This window comes from Takifugu flavidus, chromosome 1 (genome assembly GCF_003711565.1).
Source record: "Takifugu flavidus isolate HTHZ2018 chromosome 1, ASM371156v2, whole genome shotgun sequence".
Taxonomy (NCBI): Eukaryota; Metazoa; Chordata; class Actinopteri; order Tetraodontiformes; family Tetraodontidae; genus Takifugu; species Takifugu flavidus.
Genome location: NC_079520.1, coordinates 8,205,992 through 8,222,779, shown reverse-complemented (window position 1 = coordinate 8,222,779; position 16,788 = coordinate 8,205,992). Strand labels below are relative to the sequence as shown.

At 42.9% G+C, this 16,788-nt stretch overlaps 2 protein-coding genes across 4 annotated transcripts; one reads left to right on the top strand and one right to left on the bottom strand.

The window, feature by feature from the left end:
* Positions 1-8,690, top strand: LOC130523022 (collagen alpha-2(VI) chain-like). 3 transcript variants are annotated; one of them, XM_057027977.1, is made up of 28 exons: positions 1-176; positions 1,076-1,183; positions 2,341-2,948; positions 3,042-3,062; positions 3,133-3,198; positions 3,295-3,348; positions 3,428-3,472; positions 3,544-3,570; positions 3,653-3,679; positions 3,769-3,813; positions 3,887-3,940; positions 4,048-4,110; positions 4,365-4,427; positions 4,529-4,582; positions 4,659-4,694; positions 4,786-4,848; positions 5,178-5,240; positions 5,498-5,560; positions 5,665-5,727; positions 5,801-5,851; positions 5,927-6,025; positions 6,278-6,340; positions 6,430-6,465; positions 6,555-6,600; positions 6,680-6,832; positions 7,223-7,678; positions 7,749-7,787; positions 7,869-8,690. In XM_057027977.1, exons 2-28 carry the CDS (start codon positions 1,081-1,083, stop codon positions 8,468-8,470), a joined length of 3,063 nt encoding a protein of 1,020 aa, XP_056883957.1. In that variant the 5' UTR covers positions 1-176; positions 1,076-1,080; the 3' UTR covers positions 8,471-8,690. The 3 variants fall into 3 exon arrangements, with proteins under 3 accessions (XP_056883957.1, XP_056883949.1, XP_056883940.1); XM_057027969.1 differs by having other exon boundaries at positions 4-176; positions 1,076-1,189; positions 3,295-3,345; positions 3,425-3,472; XM_057027960.1 differs by having other exon boundaries at positions 5-176; positions 1,076-1,189.
* xrcc5 (X-ray repair complementing defective repair in Chinese hamster cells 5) lies at positions 8,639-16,595 on the bottom strand. The gene is made up of 21 exons (XM_057028011.1): positions 16,530-16,595; positions 16,062-16,175; positions 15,810-15,993; positions 15,537-15,585; positions 15,322-15,444; positions 14,669-14,848; positions 14,398-14,512; positions 13,908-14,046; positions 13,721-13,833; positions 13,568-13,630; positions 13,349-13,486; positions 13,172-13,262; positions 12,940-13,070; positions 12,558-12,754; positions 12,248-12,341; positions 12,024-12,087; positions 11,783-11,892; positions 11,425-11,521; positions 11,011-11,078; positions 10,865-10,939; positions 8,639-9,046 (listed from the first exon to the last, which is right to left on the bottom strand). The coding sequence occupies exons 1-21, from the start codon at positions 16,542-16,544 to the stop codon at positions 9,032-9,034; spliced, it is 2,175 nt and encodes a 724-aa protein (XP_056883991.1). The 5' UTR covers positions 16,545-16,595; the 3' UTR covers positions 8,639-9,031.
* Positions 16,596-16,788: the final 193 nt, after the last annotated feature.

The window sequence follows — 16,788 nt, the reverse complement described above, 5'->3', positions numbered from 1 at the left end:
GCCTCCGCCGAGTCGTTTTCAACCGGGCGGATCCTCGACAGAGCTCAGCCGGAGTGGGCTCCCTGATGAGGGTGTTTTCAGACAGAGATGTTCGTCTGTAGCTTGAACTTTGTGGAAATTGGTTGAATTTCCTGCAGCTTCGGGCTTTTTTTACGTTCTTCTCCACAGGCTCCGCGGTGAGTCCACTTGATTTTATCAGCAAAAACACTTTATGACGTTTGGAAACGCCGAGCAGGCAATTGAGGTCCCGAGTGTTTGTCCCCGACAGGTGGTTTGGGTGGAACTGAGCAGAAATAGCAAAAATATCATAGTTGTTGATTAAAAAGGTTTGTTCTGCAGCCAGAGTCTTCTTTTTGAGATTCTTTTATCCTTATGGAAGCTGGAAATTTACTATACTGTTGGTCTTTTTGACATAAAGATAAATCAACCTCAGCTCACTAATGAGGCTGCCTAAATATTCTGCTCCACATTTAGAGACGTTTCTTCTTTACCAAACAGTTCCAAAAGTGGGTTCGTGTCTCGGTTTTACTTTATTTATGCTTTTAGGATGGTGCAGTGTTGCAGGAATTGTGGCCATTTGGTGCCTTCACAACAAAAGCGTCTGGGATTATAATTATCAGACAACTCTCAGACAACTAAATGCTTCACTCTGTGCATATTTCATGGAATTTCCACGTCAAACTCTGTTTACACTCTGACATTAAGGAGTTGGAGTTGTAAGAGAAATAAAAAGGGGAAATGAGGAGGAGGACGCTGCATTTACACCTTCACCTTTATTCACCCCTCCTGCCTTTAGTCTTTGCAGATGCTGCCTTCTTCATTTTTTAATTTGAAATAGTTTAGAAATAGTTTCGGATCAAATTTCCCAATGGCTCATTCGGAAGGTGAATTCTGTACTTCCATACCATGGTTACACTTTTTAAAACATTCCTAAACATTCCTAAAAGCTGATGTCTCCTGTGAAGTCCCAGCCAGATAAGGACTATTTCCTGGATATCTCCTGAATTTAAAGGAACACTACTTGTCCTCAACAACTGAGCTGATCATTTTTGATTCCTCCGCTTCATTTCTCCAGGAAACATGGCATTCATTACAGGGTTCCTCATTTTGTGCGCGCTCCAGGCTGCAGCCGCTCAGCGCGATAACGCTTATGGACCCAGGCCGATACCACCGACTCAGCATTGTAAGAGTGAGTCGCTTTCATTTTACTTGTCTTACTCTATATTTCCATTTAATACCAGAGGACGTGTTCCAATAAATCAATGTGCTCAGATCCCTCAGTGGAAGTACAACATTTATTGTTGTCTTTGTGTTCTGCCCCATTTCAACATTCACGATTAAGGTATTTAAAACAATAATAACTCAGGCCTCCCCTCTGTGGGTCCTTGAATCACTCCGTCATGTTCCTACCAGCACGAATGGATTTATGGACTTTATTTAATTAAAAAAAACAACAACCCATAAACAAGTAAGCAGTTCTTGCAGTTTGTTTTTTACCACTAGGTGGTGGCACATCTCACACGCCAGACCACCCACACAAACACACACACACACACACACACACACACACACACACGGTTTCATTTTTCGTTATTGCATTTTAAATGTCTTTTTTATATCCTGGGCACAATATTCCACGGTTGGTGTTCAACTTTCAAATGATTTTAAAAGGACCGACCGACTTCCTGCAGCTTCCTCTTCTTCCTACGCATTTGGATGCTTCTCCTCTGGAAACAACCACCTACTTCTTATCTTCTAATTGGCTAAAAACAAATGAAATCTCACGGGACAAGTTTTTGATTGAGGACTCAAAGTAAGCAGGAACTGGGGGATAAATCCTGAATAACGGGTCCTCTCTTCAGTGGTAATTTGGACAGAACTCCTTTGTCAGCCTAATTTCTATTTCTGCACTCTGGTGGAAAGTGAACAACACAGCTGCACACAACAGAACACACTGATCAGAGATCAGGAGAGAAAAACGTCCAAAAACAAAATACTTCTGCAACTTTACTCTTGAAGGTTGTGCAATGAGTGCCGGGAACCATTCTCTGTGTGTGCAGCACGTCCCACTCAGTGTCAGCTGCTCCAGCAACTTTTATTTAACCAGATATCAAATATGTAGGAATCACAAGTCGTCATTTTTAGTATAAACAATAAAAAAGAAATGCCATCTGGATGTTTGGGAGTCTTGGGCTCTAAATAAATTTGATTTGTTTTCCCTGATATGTCACTTTTAAATAAAACCGCACAATAAAGTAAAACAGGAGGAGCATATAGAATATAATAAGTGGGTGAGATCTACATTCTGCCTAGAAACTTTTGCCATCACTCCTCCTTCAGACATCATCAACTGCCCCATCAAGGTGTTCTTCACCATCGACACGTCAGAGACCATCGCCCTGCAGGAGTCTCCGCCTGGGAGTCTGGTGCAGAGCATCAAGGAGTTCACCAGGACCTTTGTCCAGAAGCTGTCTGATGAGCAATATAAGGGTCACATCCAGATCCGCTGGTCCATAGGTGGTCTGAACTTCTCCCAGACCAACTGGGTCTTCAGCCAGGTCACAAACAGGCAGAACTTCCTCAGGAACCTGGGCATGGTCCAATACAAAGGAAAGGGTACCTTCACCGATTGCGCCATCAAGAACATGACCTTCGAAATGACAAACGACTACTCAGACACGAAGGCGGTCCATTTTGCGGTGGTTATCACCGACGGCCACGTGACAGGAAGTCCATGTGGAGGGATCAAGGCCATGTCGGAGAAGGCCAGAGAGCAAGGCATTCATATTTTCTCCGTGGCGGCATCCAGGAAGATCGATGAGTTGGGGATGAGGGAGATCGCCAGCTCTCCGGCCGGACTTTACCGCGATGACTACCTGGCTGTGGACATCGTGGACGGGCGACCGACAATCAAGACCGAGTCCATCGATCGAATCATTAAAGCCATGGTGATCTGAAACTGTAGCGTTCACACTACATCCTGTTCTCCCAACATTCTCAAACTCCTTTCGCTCACGATATTTTTTCCCCCCTTTTCTCAGAAACATCAAGCCTACTTACAGGTGAGAGAAATACGCTGTAATAACATCGTTATAACAGAGACGGATATTGTAATATTGCGTTGTTCTTCAGTGTTATCAACAGAAATGTTTGGAGACTCCAGGTGCCCCTGGACCAAAAGGACTTGCTGGTCCTAAAGTAAGCATCAAAGAGACAGAATCTTACCAAATCTGGAAATAATCTGGACCTGTGTGTGTACAGGAGCGCTGTACTGAGTTCTAGTCTTATTTCTAGGGTGTCAAAGGGGACAGCGGTACAGCTGGAGCCAAAGGTGTAAAGGGGAAATGGGTAGGTGTACAATTAAAGCATTCATAAAACTAATCTTTCAAAAGAAACTTTGCAGTGATGGAGGCCTTTTGTGTTTCAGGGAGATCCTGGCATTGAAGGTCCAATTGGGCGTCCCGGTCCAAAGGTTTGCGGACGATCATGCACGCAGTTTGTTTTATTTCAAACCCTGAACGTGTGTTTTCTCCTGTGATGCAGGGAGCCGTTGGGTTGAGAGGGGACAAGGTGAGAGGTGACTCTGTATCTTCGCACTTTCGGGTTCTTCACTAATGCTGCTAAAGCAAATGATTTCACTTCTTCTGAACAGGGGGAAATTGGAGCCACTGGAACGAAGGTCAATACCTCTTTAATTTATATGTTTTTAATCGTTTTTAATGAATCCGACTGCAATCACATAGTACTTGTTGACATCCAAACACTCAGGGTGCAGCTGGGACACCGGGCAGGGAAGGAGTAGATGGTCAGAAGGTGAGTCTTCATTCACCAGTGTGGGTAGCGTGCTGCGACTCAGCAGTTTTAACCCTCTGTTGGAACTCTCCAGGGTAAAATAGGTCGAATCGGGACGCCTGGTTGCAAAGGAGATCCAGGTGACAAAGTAAGTCCTCTTAAGTGACCGTGGCTCGGCCACATCTGGGCATCAGCTTTAATCACAATCCTGCGCGTGGTTAACGGCTCGAACCCCATTATTTTTGTCTCTAAAAGGGACCAAATGGATTTGCTGGAGATGTCGGTGAAACCGGTGCGCCTGGTGAGGCAGGAAAAAAGGTCTGTGTGAAATAATGATAATGTGAGTCTCCGTCCTGAACGCCAACATTAGCCTTAAAGCTCAGAAACGAACATTATGGCCCGTCAGGTCAAACCGTATTACTAGTTTATCCTGAGGGAAAAGCAGGAGATTAAACGTGCAGCATTACCAGTCTCAACTTTAACTGTCATGCATGTATATTTTCATGAGCTATATACTATTACGTAAACACGTCTGTCTGTCTGTCTCTGTCCATCCGTCCGTGTCTGTCTAGGGTGACTCGGGCTACCCCGGAAAGTCTGGCCCCCCTGGTCGTCCAGGTGATCCGGGCGCAAAGGTAAACTTTGCATTAACAGTCAAAGACAAAAGCAAAGTTTGTGAAAAGAAATAATCAGGAGGAACGTCACTACATATAATAAATTAATCTCGGTTTCTTAGGGTGAAACTGGATATCCTGGAAGTCCAGGCCCCGAGGGAGTAAAAGGAGATAAGGTTCTTTCCCTTTTTTTTCTTCATTTAATTCTAAATGAGTATCGGTGATGATTCTGAGATAAAGCTCTGTTAACAGGGGTCTCCTGGATCGGCTGGAGCAGACGGCGAGAGGGTATTTCAGAGAATATGTATTAGCACTTTAAAAAATGGTTGTCATTTTTGGAATTTTGCCCATGTGTTATTATCTCATTGACTGTTACTAGGGAAGGAGAGGAAATGCTGGAAAAAAGGGAACACCAGGACCTCGGGGACCCAAAGGAGCCAAAGTAAACTCAGCACTCAATAAGCCGGAACAGAAACTGAAGCTTAGACACATTATTTCAAGTTTTCTTATACATATATGTATCAAAAGTGGGGTTGTTTTACTGAGAGCAGCTGACGTTTATGAATGACAAAAGCAAATCTCTTTCTAAAATATGACTCAACTCAACTGATACGGAAAGATTAGTCTTCTGTTCTGATCCAAAAATGGACCAGAAGACACTTGTCCCTGTTTGTATAGCATAATCACTCAGTTTGCTGTTACAGTATTTCAGATCCACCTACGTGTGTTAATGGACCTCTGAGTCCTGACATGCTCCTTTATTTCTTTAAGGGGGAACGAGGCTCCGTGGGAGGCAGAGGTCCGCCTGGGTTAACTGGACTCAAGGGTACAAAGGTGAGGCAGCCTCTCCGTGGGAGGATTCAGCTTGAAAAGAATTCACATGTTCCTTTCAAACCTGTTGTTGGGGCATATTTACTGCCTGTCCTGCCAAAACATTAAAAGCTGACTCTTATCCTATAAAGACCACTTCCTGGAGAAGTGCTGTTTTTATCTGTCTGGCTGTTCAGTGTTCTGCCAAATTCACATCAGTAAATTCAATTCAATGACTGTGAGTGTGTGAAACACCGTTTCTCTGTTACTCTGTCCTGCAGGGAGCCCAGGGGCTTCCAGGTCCGAGGGGTCAGCCAGGAGAAGCAGGGGACCCTGGAGCAAATGTGTGTTGCTTTTAAGATCCAAACCGTCCATGGTGAAAACTGTCCTATCAAGGTCTTTGCACAGCGGACAGGACGCTCTTTTAAAGTCACACTTGTGCTCGCAGGGCACTGCAGGAACCCTTGGAGATTCTGGATTAAGGGGAGACCCCGGACCCCCTGGACCAAAGGTTCTGTCCAGTAATGCGACTCAACTTCAACACAATGTGTAGCAACTGCATTTTTTTTACTTTACTTCCAAAGGGAGACCACGGAAGAGCTGGATTTAACTATCCTGGAGCCAGAGGACCGACGGTATGATTTCTCTTCAGATCTCAGTAACTTCACCATGTTGGCACACGTGTGACTGCAGCGGCTGTGGTTCCGCAGGGGGACAGAGGGGACCCAGGGAGAAGAGGACCCAGGGGGAGCAGAGGGGAGTGCGGGGCCAAAGGAGAATCTGGAGATAAAGGAACCCCAGGAGAGCCTGTACGATTAATCTAACTGCTTCATATCCAAACAGATGTGCGAGTTTAAAGTGGAGAAATGCACACTATCCGCTTGAAAAATGACTTTTTTGAAAGCACAAAATGATCCATCGCTGTAATCGTCGCTGCACGGTAAACAGAAATATAATCATTTTCTTTTTTTCGACAGTAGGTCTACAGTAAAAACAGCCTGTAAAAAGCAAAAATACTAACAAAAGGAGCGACTTAATAGAAAAACATCTTTTCTGCGTAGGGGGAACCTGGTGAGCTGGGAGGGCCGGGAGGGAGAGGTCCCAGAGGGGATCCAGGACCTGATGTAAGCTGCAGCACCACTGCTCACATAATGTGTTGACCACACTTGGATATTTGAGATCCGGTTTCATTGTTCCGCGTGTGCGTTTTCAGGGGGAACCAGGACCCGTGGGGGACCCCGGGCTCACGGTGAGTCATCTTTCAAAAGCAGAAGTTTTAATACTCAAATAATTATGTTTCCTTGGCTTTATTGAGTGGCGCTGTACGTGTCACTGCAGGACTGTGATGTCATGACATACATGAGGGAGACGTGTGGTTGCTGTGGTGAGCGAATATCACAGATCAGACGCAGCTTTTTCTGTGTTTTTGAACACGCTGAACCCGTTTTTGTCCTTTCTCTCAGATTGCGAGAAGCGCTGCGGAGCTCTGGATATCGTATTTGTAATTGATAGCTCAGAGAGCGTCGGCCTGACAAACTTTACCCTGGAAAAGAACTTTGTTATCAGCACTATCAACAGGCTGGGATCTATGGCCATTGACCCGATGGCAACAACGGGTACAGTGGAGTCCAGACTTCCCTGCAAATCCTTCCACAGACACAGCACTGATGACAAGAACTATACTCTGCCAGAGAGGATTAAACATTTCTAAAGATTTAACTTGTAAATCGCTTGTTGAATATACAGTTGGATGTAAATATTTGGACAGGAATCCATTTGCGGATGGCACCATTCATCAGCACTGTCGCTTTGAGGCAGCCCTGTTTCTAGTTAACCCTACTTTTTGACACAACACTTAACCACCAGGATGCGATAAAATTATTTAGCTTTTGCATCCGTCCTCCAGGATTTCTCTATATTTTACAACACTTGCGCGCACTTTTCTCTAAAGTGTGGCAACAAATAAAAACTGCCCTAAATTTGAACATTTACTTTGCCTTTTTTAGGAACACGAGCTGGAGTCGTGCAGTTCAGTCACAACGGGACCTTTGAGGCCGTTCGGCTCGATGACCCCAACATAAATTCCATGTCTGCCTTCAAAGCGGCGGTGAAGAGGCTGCAGTGGATCGCCGGGGGGACGTTCACGCCTTCGGCCCTTAAGTTTGCCTATGATAATCTCATCAGAAACAGCAAGAGAGCCCGAGCCAAGGTCTCTGTGGTGGTGATCACCGACGGGCGGTTTGACCCGCGGGACGATGAAGACCTGCTCAAGTACCTGTGTGAAGACACCAACGTGGTGGTGAACGCCATCGGGGTGGGCGACATGTTCAAGAAGCAGCAGGATGATGAAATCTTGGGGTCCATTGCGTGCAACAAGAAGGAACGCGTGACTGCGATGAGGCATTACAGCGACTTGGTGGCTGAAGACTTCATAGAGATGATGGAGACCGTCCTGTGTCCTGGTAAGACGGTACCGGCATGCCCGTTCAGATCTGAACTGATGGACTAACCAGTGCTTTTTTTAACCTCCAGAACCAGAGATCGTTTGTCCGGATCTCCCCTGCAAACAGGGTAGGTTTTATTGAGCTGTGTCTCTACCCAGTCTCACAGCGGTACCGTTGTACCTGTGCAGTAACCCGTTTCTCATTTCAGAACCACACGTAGCTTCGTGCGTCGAGCGGCCGGTGGATTTGGTATTCCTACTTGATGGTTCGGAGCGCCTTGGGCTGAATAACCACCGGTACGTCCTCGAGTTTGTGCAGGAGGTTTCGGACAGACTGGTATTAGCAAACAGCAGGACTGATCGTAAGCGCGCCCGCTTGGCGCTGGTAGAGTTTGGGAAGGAGGATGAGACCCAAGTGGCCTTCCCACTGACACACAACCGCACCGCCATCTCTGAGGGGACGGCCCTGTTGCGTTATTTAGATTCTTCTTCAAGCGTCGGGCCTGCAATCTTCCACACCATTGACAAAATCTTGGGAAAGGGACCGACTCGCAAGACGAGACGCAACGTGGAGATTTCTTTTGTTTTCATCACTGACGGCTTCACTGACAGCAGAAACCTGGAGGAGGCCGTCAGCGCCATGCGCGGGGCACAGGTTGTCCCCACCGTGATAGCCACAGGAAATGATGTCGACGAAGAGGTCTTAATCAAGCTGGCCATGGGCGACCAGGATGCCATCTTCAAAACAAAAGACTTCTCCGATCTGTCTCAGTCAGCTTTGTTCGACCGGTTCATCCAGTGGGTATGCTGAAGACACACCACGCAGATGTGAACAGCAACTGGTGCCATTGCTTTTATACAGAACATACTGGATTACTATAATTCTACTGTGCACTGTGCAATTTACAAACAATATTACATCAGATGTCATAACACTATATTGCTCTGTGTGTTTACACAAAAACAAACAAGACCACTCTTCCACTAGCGAGATTTACTGATTGCAGACAATAAACCTACAGTCTGTTGGACACCTTGGTACAGTCTCTTCTTTGAGTTGAATGAAAATCACATAAAATCCTCAAATTTTGTAAAAAAAAATTAACAGTATTTTAACAAACAAGGCAAAGAAAAAACCTAAACCTCCACAATCAGTGCTGTTGAATTCTTGACAAAATGATTAAACTTTACCAAATGTAGTCAGACATCGACAAAGCCTGTCAGCAACTATGCAGTGCGTGCCAGTGAAAGTATCATTCGTCTCCAAGCGGGGGGGTAGATAGGAGGACGGATGAGCTGATTTTGGATGGATTCTGGATGTGCTCCATGGCTAAATTCTTCTCACTTCTTTGCGCTCTCACCACCTCCTTTCCTACATCATATCCAGCTGCAGAGGAAGAGACAAAACAGAACCAGGGAGTCAGCATGAAAGATCTCAGGAGGTCATGCACGTTATCAATCACTCGCACTTAAACATTGTGCAAGAAGTAGGGCACATCCATTTACTTTCTGTCTCTTTCACACACTCGTGCATGTAGACACGTACAGTGATCCCTCGCTATATCGCGTTTCATCTTTCACGGCTTCGCTGCTTCACGGATTTTTTTTGCGAGTCGTTCATTGCAGTTCTCAAATATAATCGAAGGTGGCATATCCGTTTATAAAAATCTTCTTGCTCAGAAAAAGAAAGAGCGCCAACAACTACCCATAACAATGTTCTTCTCTCCTGCGCCTTCAGTAGAAACAGACGCTCCAGCGGAGCGGAGTCAGGATGAAGAGGCACAGCTGGGACTGTGAAATACGCCAGTGACAATGGGCCAGATTCACGAAGCGTTCTTACGAACAAATTTGTTCTTAAGTCCCACTTACGAACAGTTGACGAAGATTGTGGCATTCACCAATTTCTTCTTATCCTGGATTTATTCGTAGGTAAGAACAAATCCTACGAACACTCAGGAGTACTCTTGCGCACATTTCAGTGCCGACATGTTGGCATGGTTGTGTTTTCTTCTCTTGTGCAGTTCAATAAAATTCAATATTACAATGATAATTCTGTCATATTTATTTATTTATTTGTTTATTTCCTATTTTTGGTGATTTACGGAGAATTTTAAAATTACGTAATGTGCTAATGACTTAACATTAATCAACCAAATTGGAAACCATGCCAAAACTGTCTTTTTATTTGATTTTATCTTGATTTATTTTATTAGGGGATCGAGGATATGCCCTGGCTCCCTGGTTGTTGACACCACTGACCAACCCTCAGACTCCACAGGAGTTTTATTCAATCAGATGCATGCGCGCAGTCGCTCCACCATTGAACGCACCATCGGCATGTTAAAGGGGCGCTGGATGTGTTTGGACACAGAGCCACAACCCCGTGAGGATGTGCGTCCTGACGCAATGATGGGGCCAGACTGCAGGCACGCGGTTCACGTTCGAGCGCGATTAATTGCCCGTTTGTGAATAAAATGCATTATTGTCACAATCCGAGCACAGCTTTTACACGTTTATTTTTTTTTTACATTCTTCTTTTTTTACATTCTCGTTGATTTCTTTAAGCGTGTTGGCTATAGTCATCAGGGTTGAGGCAATTTTATCAAGCGTGTTAGCCATCCTTTCTTGATTGTTCAACACGGCGTCAGAAATCAGGCGTGGAGAGGCAAGCTTTGGGCATTTCGCTTTGGGCATTTTGCTGCTTTTTGCTCTGTCTACAGGGTCCTGCTGCAGTTCCTTTTATGGGCATTAGTGGGCGGTGACTTATGCTAATCGTATGTTAATTAGACTCATCTGGCACGCGCTTTCAACTTACGAACAGATGGCATTCATCAATCTAAGAACACAGCTGCGAACAATTCTGGGGCTTACGAACGCGCTGATGAATCCGACGTAGGGTTTTCTTAAAAAACTTCTTAAGGACAACTTAAGAAAGAATCTAAGAAGATTCGTAAGAACATATTGGTGAATCGGGCCCATTGTTTCCAACCTTGTATTACCATATTAAAATGATTGTTTTAAACAAATTTTGGGCTTTAAAACAGGTTTTGATTTTTGGTTTCATTCTATAGTTCAGTATTGCATTGTAAAATAATAAAAAAAATGAAGCTGACTACTTCGCGGATTTCACTTTTCGCGTGTTATTTTTGGAACGCAACTCCCGCGATAAACGAGGGATCACTGTATATAAATCCTAGAAACATACCAAGTCATCAACATCTCCAATGTCTTCAACTGGTGGTGGGGCTACTTCCTCTTTCTTCTCCTCAGCAACCAGAAACTAGTAGACAGAACATGTCGGTAGGTAACAGACTCAGGATCAAATAAAAAGGCTTCCTTCCTCTAGGTTACCTGATTGGCTTCGGCTCGGGATATTGCACTTGATTCAACCTCGTCCTTGCTGATCAGTGTCAAACCATCTATGAATCATGGTAAAAAGTGACTTGGCAACAGTTCAGTGAAACATCAATCAGCTGCTTTGTGTTCTGCATTCAATTACGCACAAGCATAATCTGATCTCAGGAGGACTGATTTTAACATTGTAAAGCTCTGACTCAGCGTTGCGAGCTGTCCTCAAGGGGTATGTTGGCCTCCTCTTGCTGCATACTTTTCTTTATACTGTTGGGTTGCTCCCACACTAGAGTACGTATGTGTCTTTATTGTGCAGAATCAGTTTGAGGAAATCCACATTCATTCTGCTGACCTCTTGGGATGTGTGCTATTCTTCACGTTGCATCTAGACTCCAGATATAAACTTTAACATACCTTGAATGAGCAGGTCCCAGAAGACTTCCAGTTGCCTGTTTGTGATGCTTCCTTTCAGCGACTGCAGGTAGTTATTGTACAGATCTGCGTTCGCCAGCTGAAAGAAAAACAACTATAAATTCCGTTTCTCTTCATTTTTGAGGTCAACATTTAGACACTGAAATCGGGAAGAAGTGAGATCCAGTTTCGAGAAAAGAACCAGATTATTTATTTATTTATTTTTTTTAATCTTCCAAAGCTGACTCACAGTCTCCATGGTAAATTCAAAACAACTTTCTGTGGTCTATTATCTCAACATGACTTCACACAGCCACCTCACACCAGCTTGCCTACATGGGAGTGTAAAGGAATGGGTTACCTTTACTGACTGTTCTCTAAAAGCTTGGATACCGGTGATGCTTTTCATGTAGTACTGCGTGTTCCTGTTGCTAAGCAACTGCTCAATCCTTTGAATGAGCTGCTGACAGACTGAGGAGGACAACAGGGTCACCACAACCAAGACAAAAGACAATAAATGCAACAGCAAGTGCTGACTCATAAGGACTCATAAAACTCAACAAAACAGACACAAAAGGAAGATGAGGAAAAGAGAACCTCACCCTCTCCAAATGGAATACGCTTAACCAGAACACGGAAATCTCGGGCCGGCTCCACACTTCCCACCTGGGTAAATGTTTAAAAAATATGTTTATTGGAAATTTTAAAGCGTGTCTGATCAAAAAGCAACTAGGGTTTTTTTTTTTTTGCCCCAAACAGCTGCTTTTAACAAAATAAAATCATTGTTTCGATGACAATAATGGATTCCACCTCTCTAAAATCTCACCGAAGTGACAGTTCCTTCAGTGATGTTTGCCAAATTATATTCCTCCTCCTCCTCCTCTTCTAGTTTTGCTTTCTTGCCATCTGGTTCCCCAGAGCTGTTAATGGCAAAGGGTGTGACTGAAAATGCTGAAAATAGTTTATTCTTATAATCAAAACCGTTCTGTACACATACCAGACACAACACATGACAAGTTTATAAAAGCTCCACATGCTTTTTATCAAGAGAACATTTAAGACACGAAGATTTCTCTGCACATGACTAACAGCAGTGTGATGGTCATGGACAAAGCTGCATTCTAAATCAAACTTACTCTTTGCCAAATATCTCAGCACTGGTTTTCAAATTCTTTTTCTTCTCCACTTCTGTGAGTGGGAACACCCTCTTCAGCTCCTCTAGTGGAGCTTGGCAACGTTCATTAATGACATCAGGGCGTTCAAGAATGGCCTTCAGCCACGGCTCCATGGGGGGAAGAGGAGTGCCGGGATTCACTGCTCGATGATGCAGACACTGGAAGACAGCTTGCATTGAGAGAGAAATCTAGGATGAAACTGAACAGACCAGATTTGACCTGTAGTCATCGGGCACCTGAGAGCTCTATTATGCCATAATTCTACCTGGGGTAATGTGACACAACAGAACACAAGACAGGACTGACACAGCTTAATCTTTGAATACATACTGAGCTCCAGTACCTGGAAAAGTCTCTGGAAGTCAGGGTTGGGGATGTGGTGGGGCTTGAAAATGTCCTTTGGCTTTTCTTCGTCACCTTCCTCCACCAACATCATGGAGTCAATGAGACTGTCCACAGCAGTCAACTGAGCATCTAGAGAAATCAGGTGGAGGCAAACAACCTTACAGGGTTAACCAGACAGTTCTTGGAACTAAGATCGACAACCTTGAAAATGATAAGCAAAAACATGGTACCTGTGGGGGTGATCTTCTTGTTGTTTTCAAGAGAAGGAAATGAAAACTGTCTAAGGTCTTCCATGAAGGGCAGCTGGATATACATCAGACACTATTGATAAGAGAGACATATTTGGACTGTTCCGCCTGGCACATTATACTGAATACTGCAGTTTGAGCAGAAGAGCAAGATGAGACCTCATATTGCTGTTTAATACATGGGAAAGCTGCTCCTATTTGAGGGTTGCAGCGCCGGTCGTAGGCATAACGCACAATGGCCACCATCTGAAGCTCATGCAGTGCTCTGATGAGAGCGGATAGGGCGACCCCAGCATGCTGCTCAGAGGAAAGAGCAGTAGCGACAGGTCAGCATCACCAGGGACTCACCAACAATGTGCAGAGGCTGCCTATTCTCACCTCATCATCTTTGGCAGCGAAGATTTTTATGACTTGATTTCCCATGAACTGGTGGCGTTGCACCTTGAGACAGATGGTTTAGCTCTGTTTAAAGTTTGCATAAATTGAAATTTGCTTTACTAAAAGACCATTTGCATAACATAAATACAGTACCAGTTTCTGTTTGGTGAAGCCAAGAACAGCAAAGCACTTCCCATCATGCTTGTATTTCATCTGCTCTTGATCCACTTTGGAGAATGGAACTATATCACTACCATAGCGAAAACCTAAGAAAAAAGGGTTTTAATTAAAATGTAAGATGTACAAAAGTAGGAATCCTCCAGTTCAATAGGTGTCTTACCTTGGATTGTTTCATCCACTTGTACCTCTGTCTCATTGTCGTCATCCAGACAGTACACTGTTACTCTTTTTACATCTTCTTGCCGGTTGCTTTGAGCATCAACTGTTTTCCAAGTTTTCTTTAATTTCTCTTGCATGACCTTGAAAAAAGGTATTTGTGGATTAGAAAATGAGCTTTACTGGCAAAAGCTTTGTGACGATTGTGGAGCTGTATGTTGACAATTTATAATGGTAATATTTTTATAGGATGATGTAATATAAACCATAAGTAAATGCAAAAAAAAACTAGAATTATTATCAACTACATATGGTATACGGAAGTAGGTAACAATCAAAATCTAATCTGATGTTTTTTAATTGTGTAAATTTAAAAAGTATATTTTATGGCCACAGGGGGGCGCTAAACAACCGAGGTAAGGTACATTTTATGATACAAGTTTGTAGTAAACGGTGTACTATATGTTCATTTGGTGCACTTCTAATTAACCTACTGCTTTGTATCCAACAATACGGATGGATAAACAGCTGCCAACAGTCAACTGACAGGGCCAGGCCGTGGGTCTCCTCTCAATTTGCTTGAACATGCACAGCTGCTCAATTGCATTCCTACATCATGAGTGGAGCACAGAGCAAGCCAAGAAAAACAATATAACAACAGAAGTAACTACTTTGAATATAGAAATATTTCCAGAACTCAGAGAAGGAAAATATGTAATACATAAGAAATCCTTTTCATAACTTGGTTAATAAATGGACACCAACCTGAAAGTGTAAATTTGACTCAGGCCATCATCTTCATCGAGGCTCAACATGATGTGCTTCATCATATCCAGGCCTTCTTTCTGTTCCCTTGACAAACCTTTGCCCATACCATGGTGACCAGGGTCACTTATTGGTCCATCTCCTCCACTCTCTTCTTTGTCCCCCACAGGAAAAGGTAAACTTAAATGTAGGATGGAGAATACACTGTAAAAATGTAGCTTTCTATATTGAAGTTACAAGTAGTACAAGAACTTTTTCTAAAGACCGATTTGACTTTAAGGAGCCCGCATGCCATTTGAAACATTAAAAAACGTTAAAAAAAACGTTTTGACTGTCTTTTATGAACTTTTGTGGTTGCAGACAGGTAACAGAATCATTGTTTTTATGCTCAAACTCAAATTTACAGCTATTGTATAACCTAAATTTCAATACTAATTATACGGTTTGCTGTTTTTAATATGTAACAGCCAACTTTAACATTGCTATCTTTGCTAATTTTACTGCACCTTTGTAATCATGTCAAAATAATTTATAGAGATCAAGAATCCTTTAACAAAATGCGCGTTACATTGAAACCATCTATGGGCCTGTAAATGAAATGTATCATTAGTTTAAAAGAACAACCCAAAACATTTTAGTTACTGGTGTCTTACAAAAATTGGAGAGTGATGTCTGCCTTTTTTAGGTTTTCAATAATAATATCCAGCTGGTCTGAGCTGGCCTGAATGTTGAGGTCGGTCAGCAGGACTATGTTGAGACGGTCATACTTCTTTCCTCTGAAAAGAAACCCCAACATCTTTGAGTTAATCAATAGTACCCTAATTAAATACCGAAGGTTTTTGTCCTGTTCATAAAAGTAATACAGTACTTTATTTCTGTTTGGAGGAGATCCATAGAGACAACAAGAGCATCCATCCCTGTAAATCAACGATTAAGGAGCTAACATGTACACTCTGTAAACACTTTAAAAGATTAATCACAAAGTCATCATCCATCAGCCATCCATTACAAATGCATTGCTATGCATTGCATTGTAACTTCAAATAAACATTCAAAAAAACTGAGGGCATAAACGTGCAGTTAGGTTAGTGTGCTAAAATTTCTGTGTTTAAATACTGTAACACAAATAAAAAAAGGATACAATCAGCCTGCTGATTTTCTGGTTGGAGCTGATTCTGTATTTCCTCGAGAAGTTCAAAGTCAGGAACCATGAGCTGACGGAATACAGTGATGTTCTCATACTGGCCATCTTGGTGCAGAGGATTTTTGGTAGAGTCTGTTCCGAATAGAACTAAACCCAGTTCATCCTTACTCTCTGCAAAAACCTAACAAACGACATTCTCGTTGTAGACATTATTATTAATTATAATTATAGTGGTTGCAACAGTTTTACCTGACGCTGGACGAATTTCTGAATTATTTTTTTGGCATCTTCAAAAGGGGCCTCTTCACCCGGGGCAGAATTGGACATGGAAAATCCAACATCCATGCACAATACTAATGCTGACTGCACAAAGCAAACACAAGATTTCAATAAGATCCAATGTATTCGAATCGTGCTGGACGACTGGAAGACACGTTTAAGATGCTCTGGCGTGGTTTAATGTAACCCAAGTTACAGTTTGTAATTGATCAAACTTTTTATTAGTTTGTTAATAATCTTAGCAGTTCAGTTTCATTTTTAAGACGTCAACACGCACCAACATGTTGAAAATCGCAAGTCAATAAATGTATTCGAAACTCGATGAGTTAATTTTTCTCGTAAATAATGTTTTGATTATCAATTGAAATAAAATCATCCAACAACACAGAAAACAAGGATATATGATAAAAATGAAGTATGAAGTATGTAAGTACTTACTCTGGCTCTTGCCATCTTATTTCCCTCGTCCAACAACTCGGGTGTACCTCTGTTATGGCTCCGGGATGAAACAAGGTGTATGACAAGTGTTCCGCAAGTATAATAACAACAACAACAGCAACAATAATAATATAATTGTTATTATTATTAGAATTATTGCACTTTGAATGTATAACATCCTCAGTCTTGTGTTGTCCACCTACACATTGGTCTATATTTGCAGTCATGAATACAAATCTTCAGCTATAATAATGAAAAT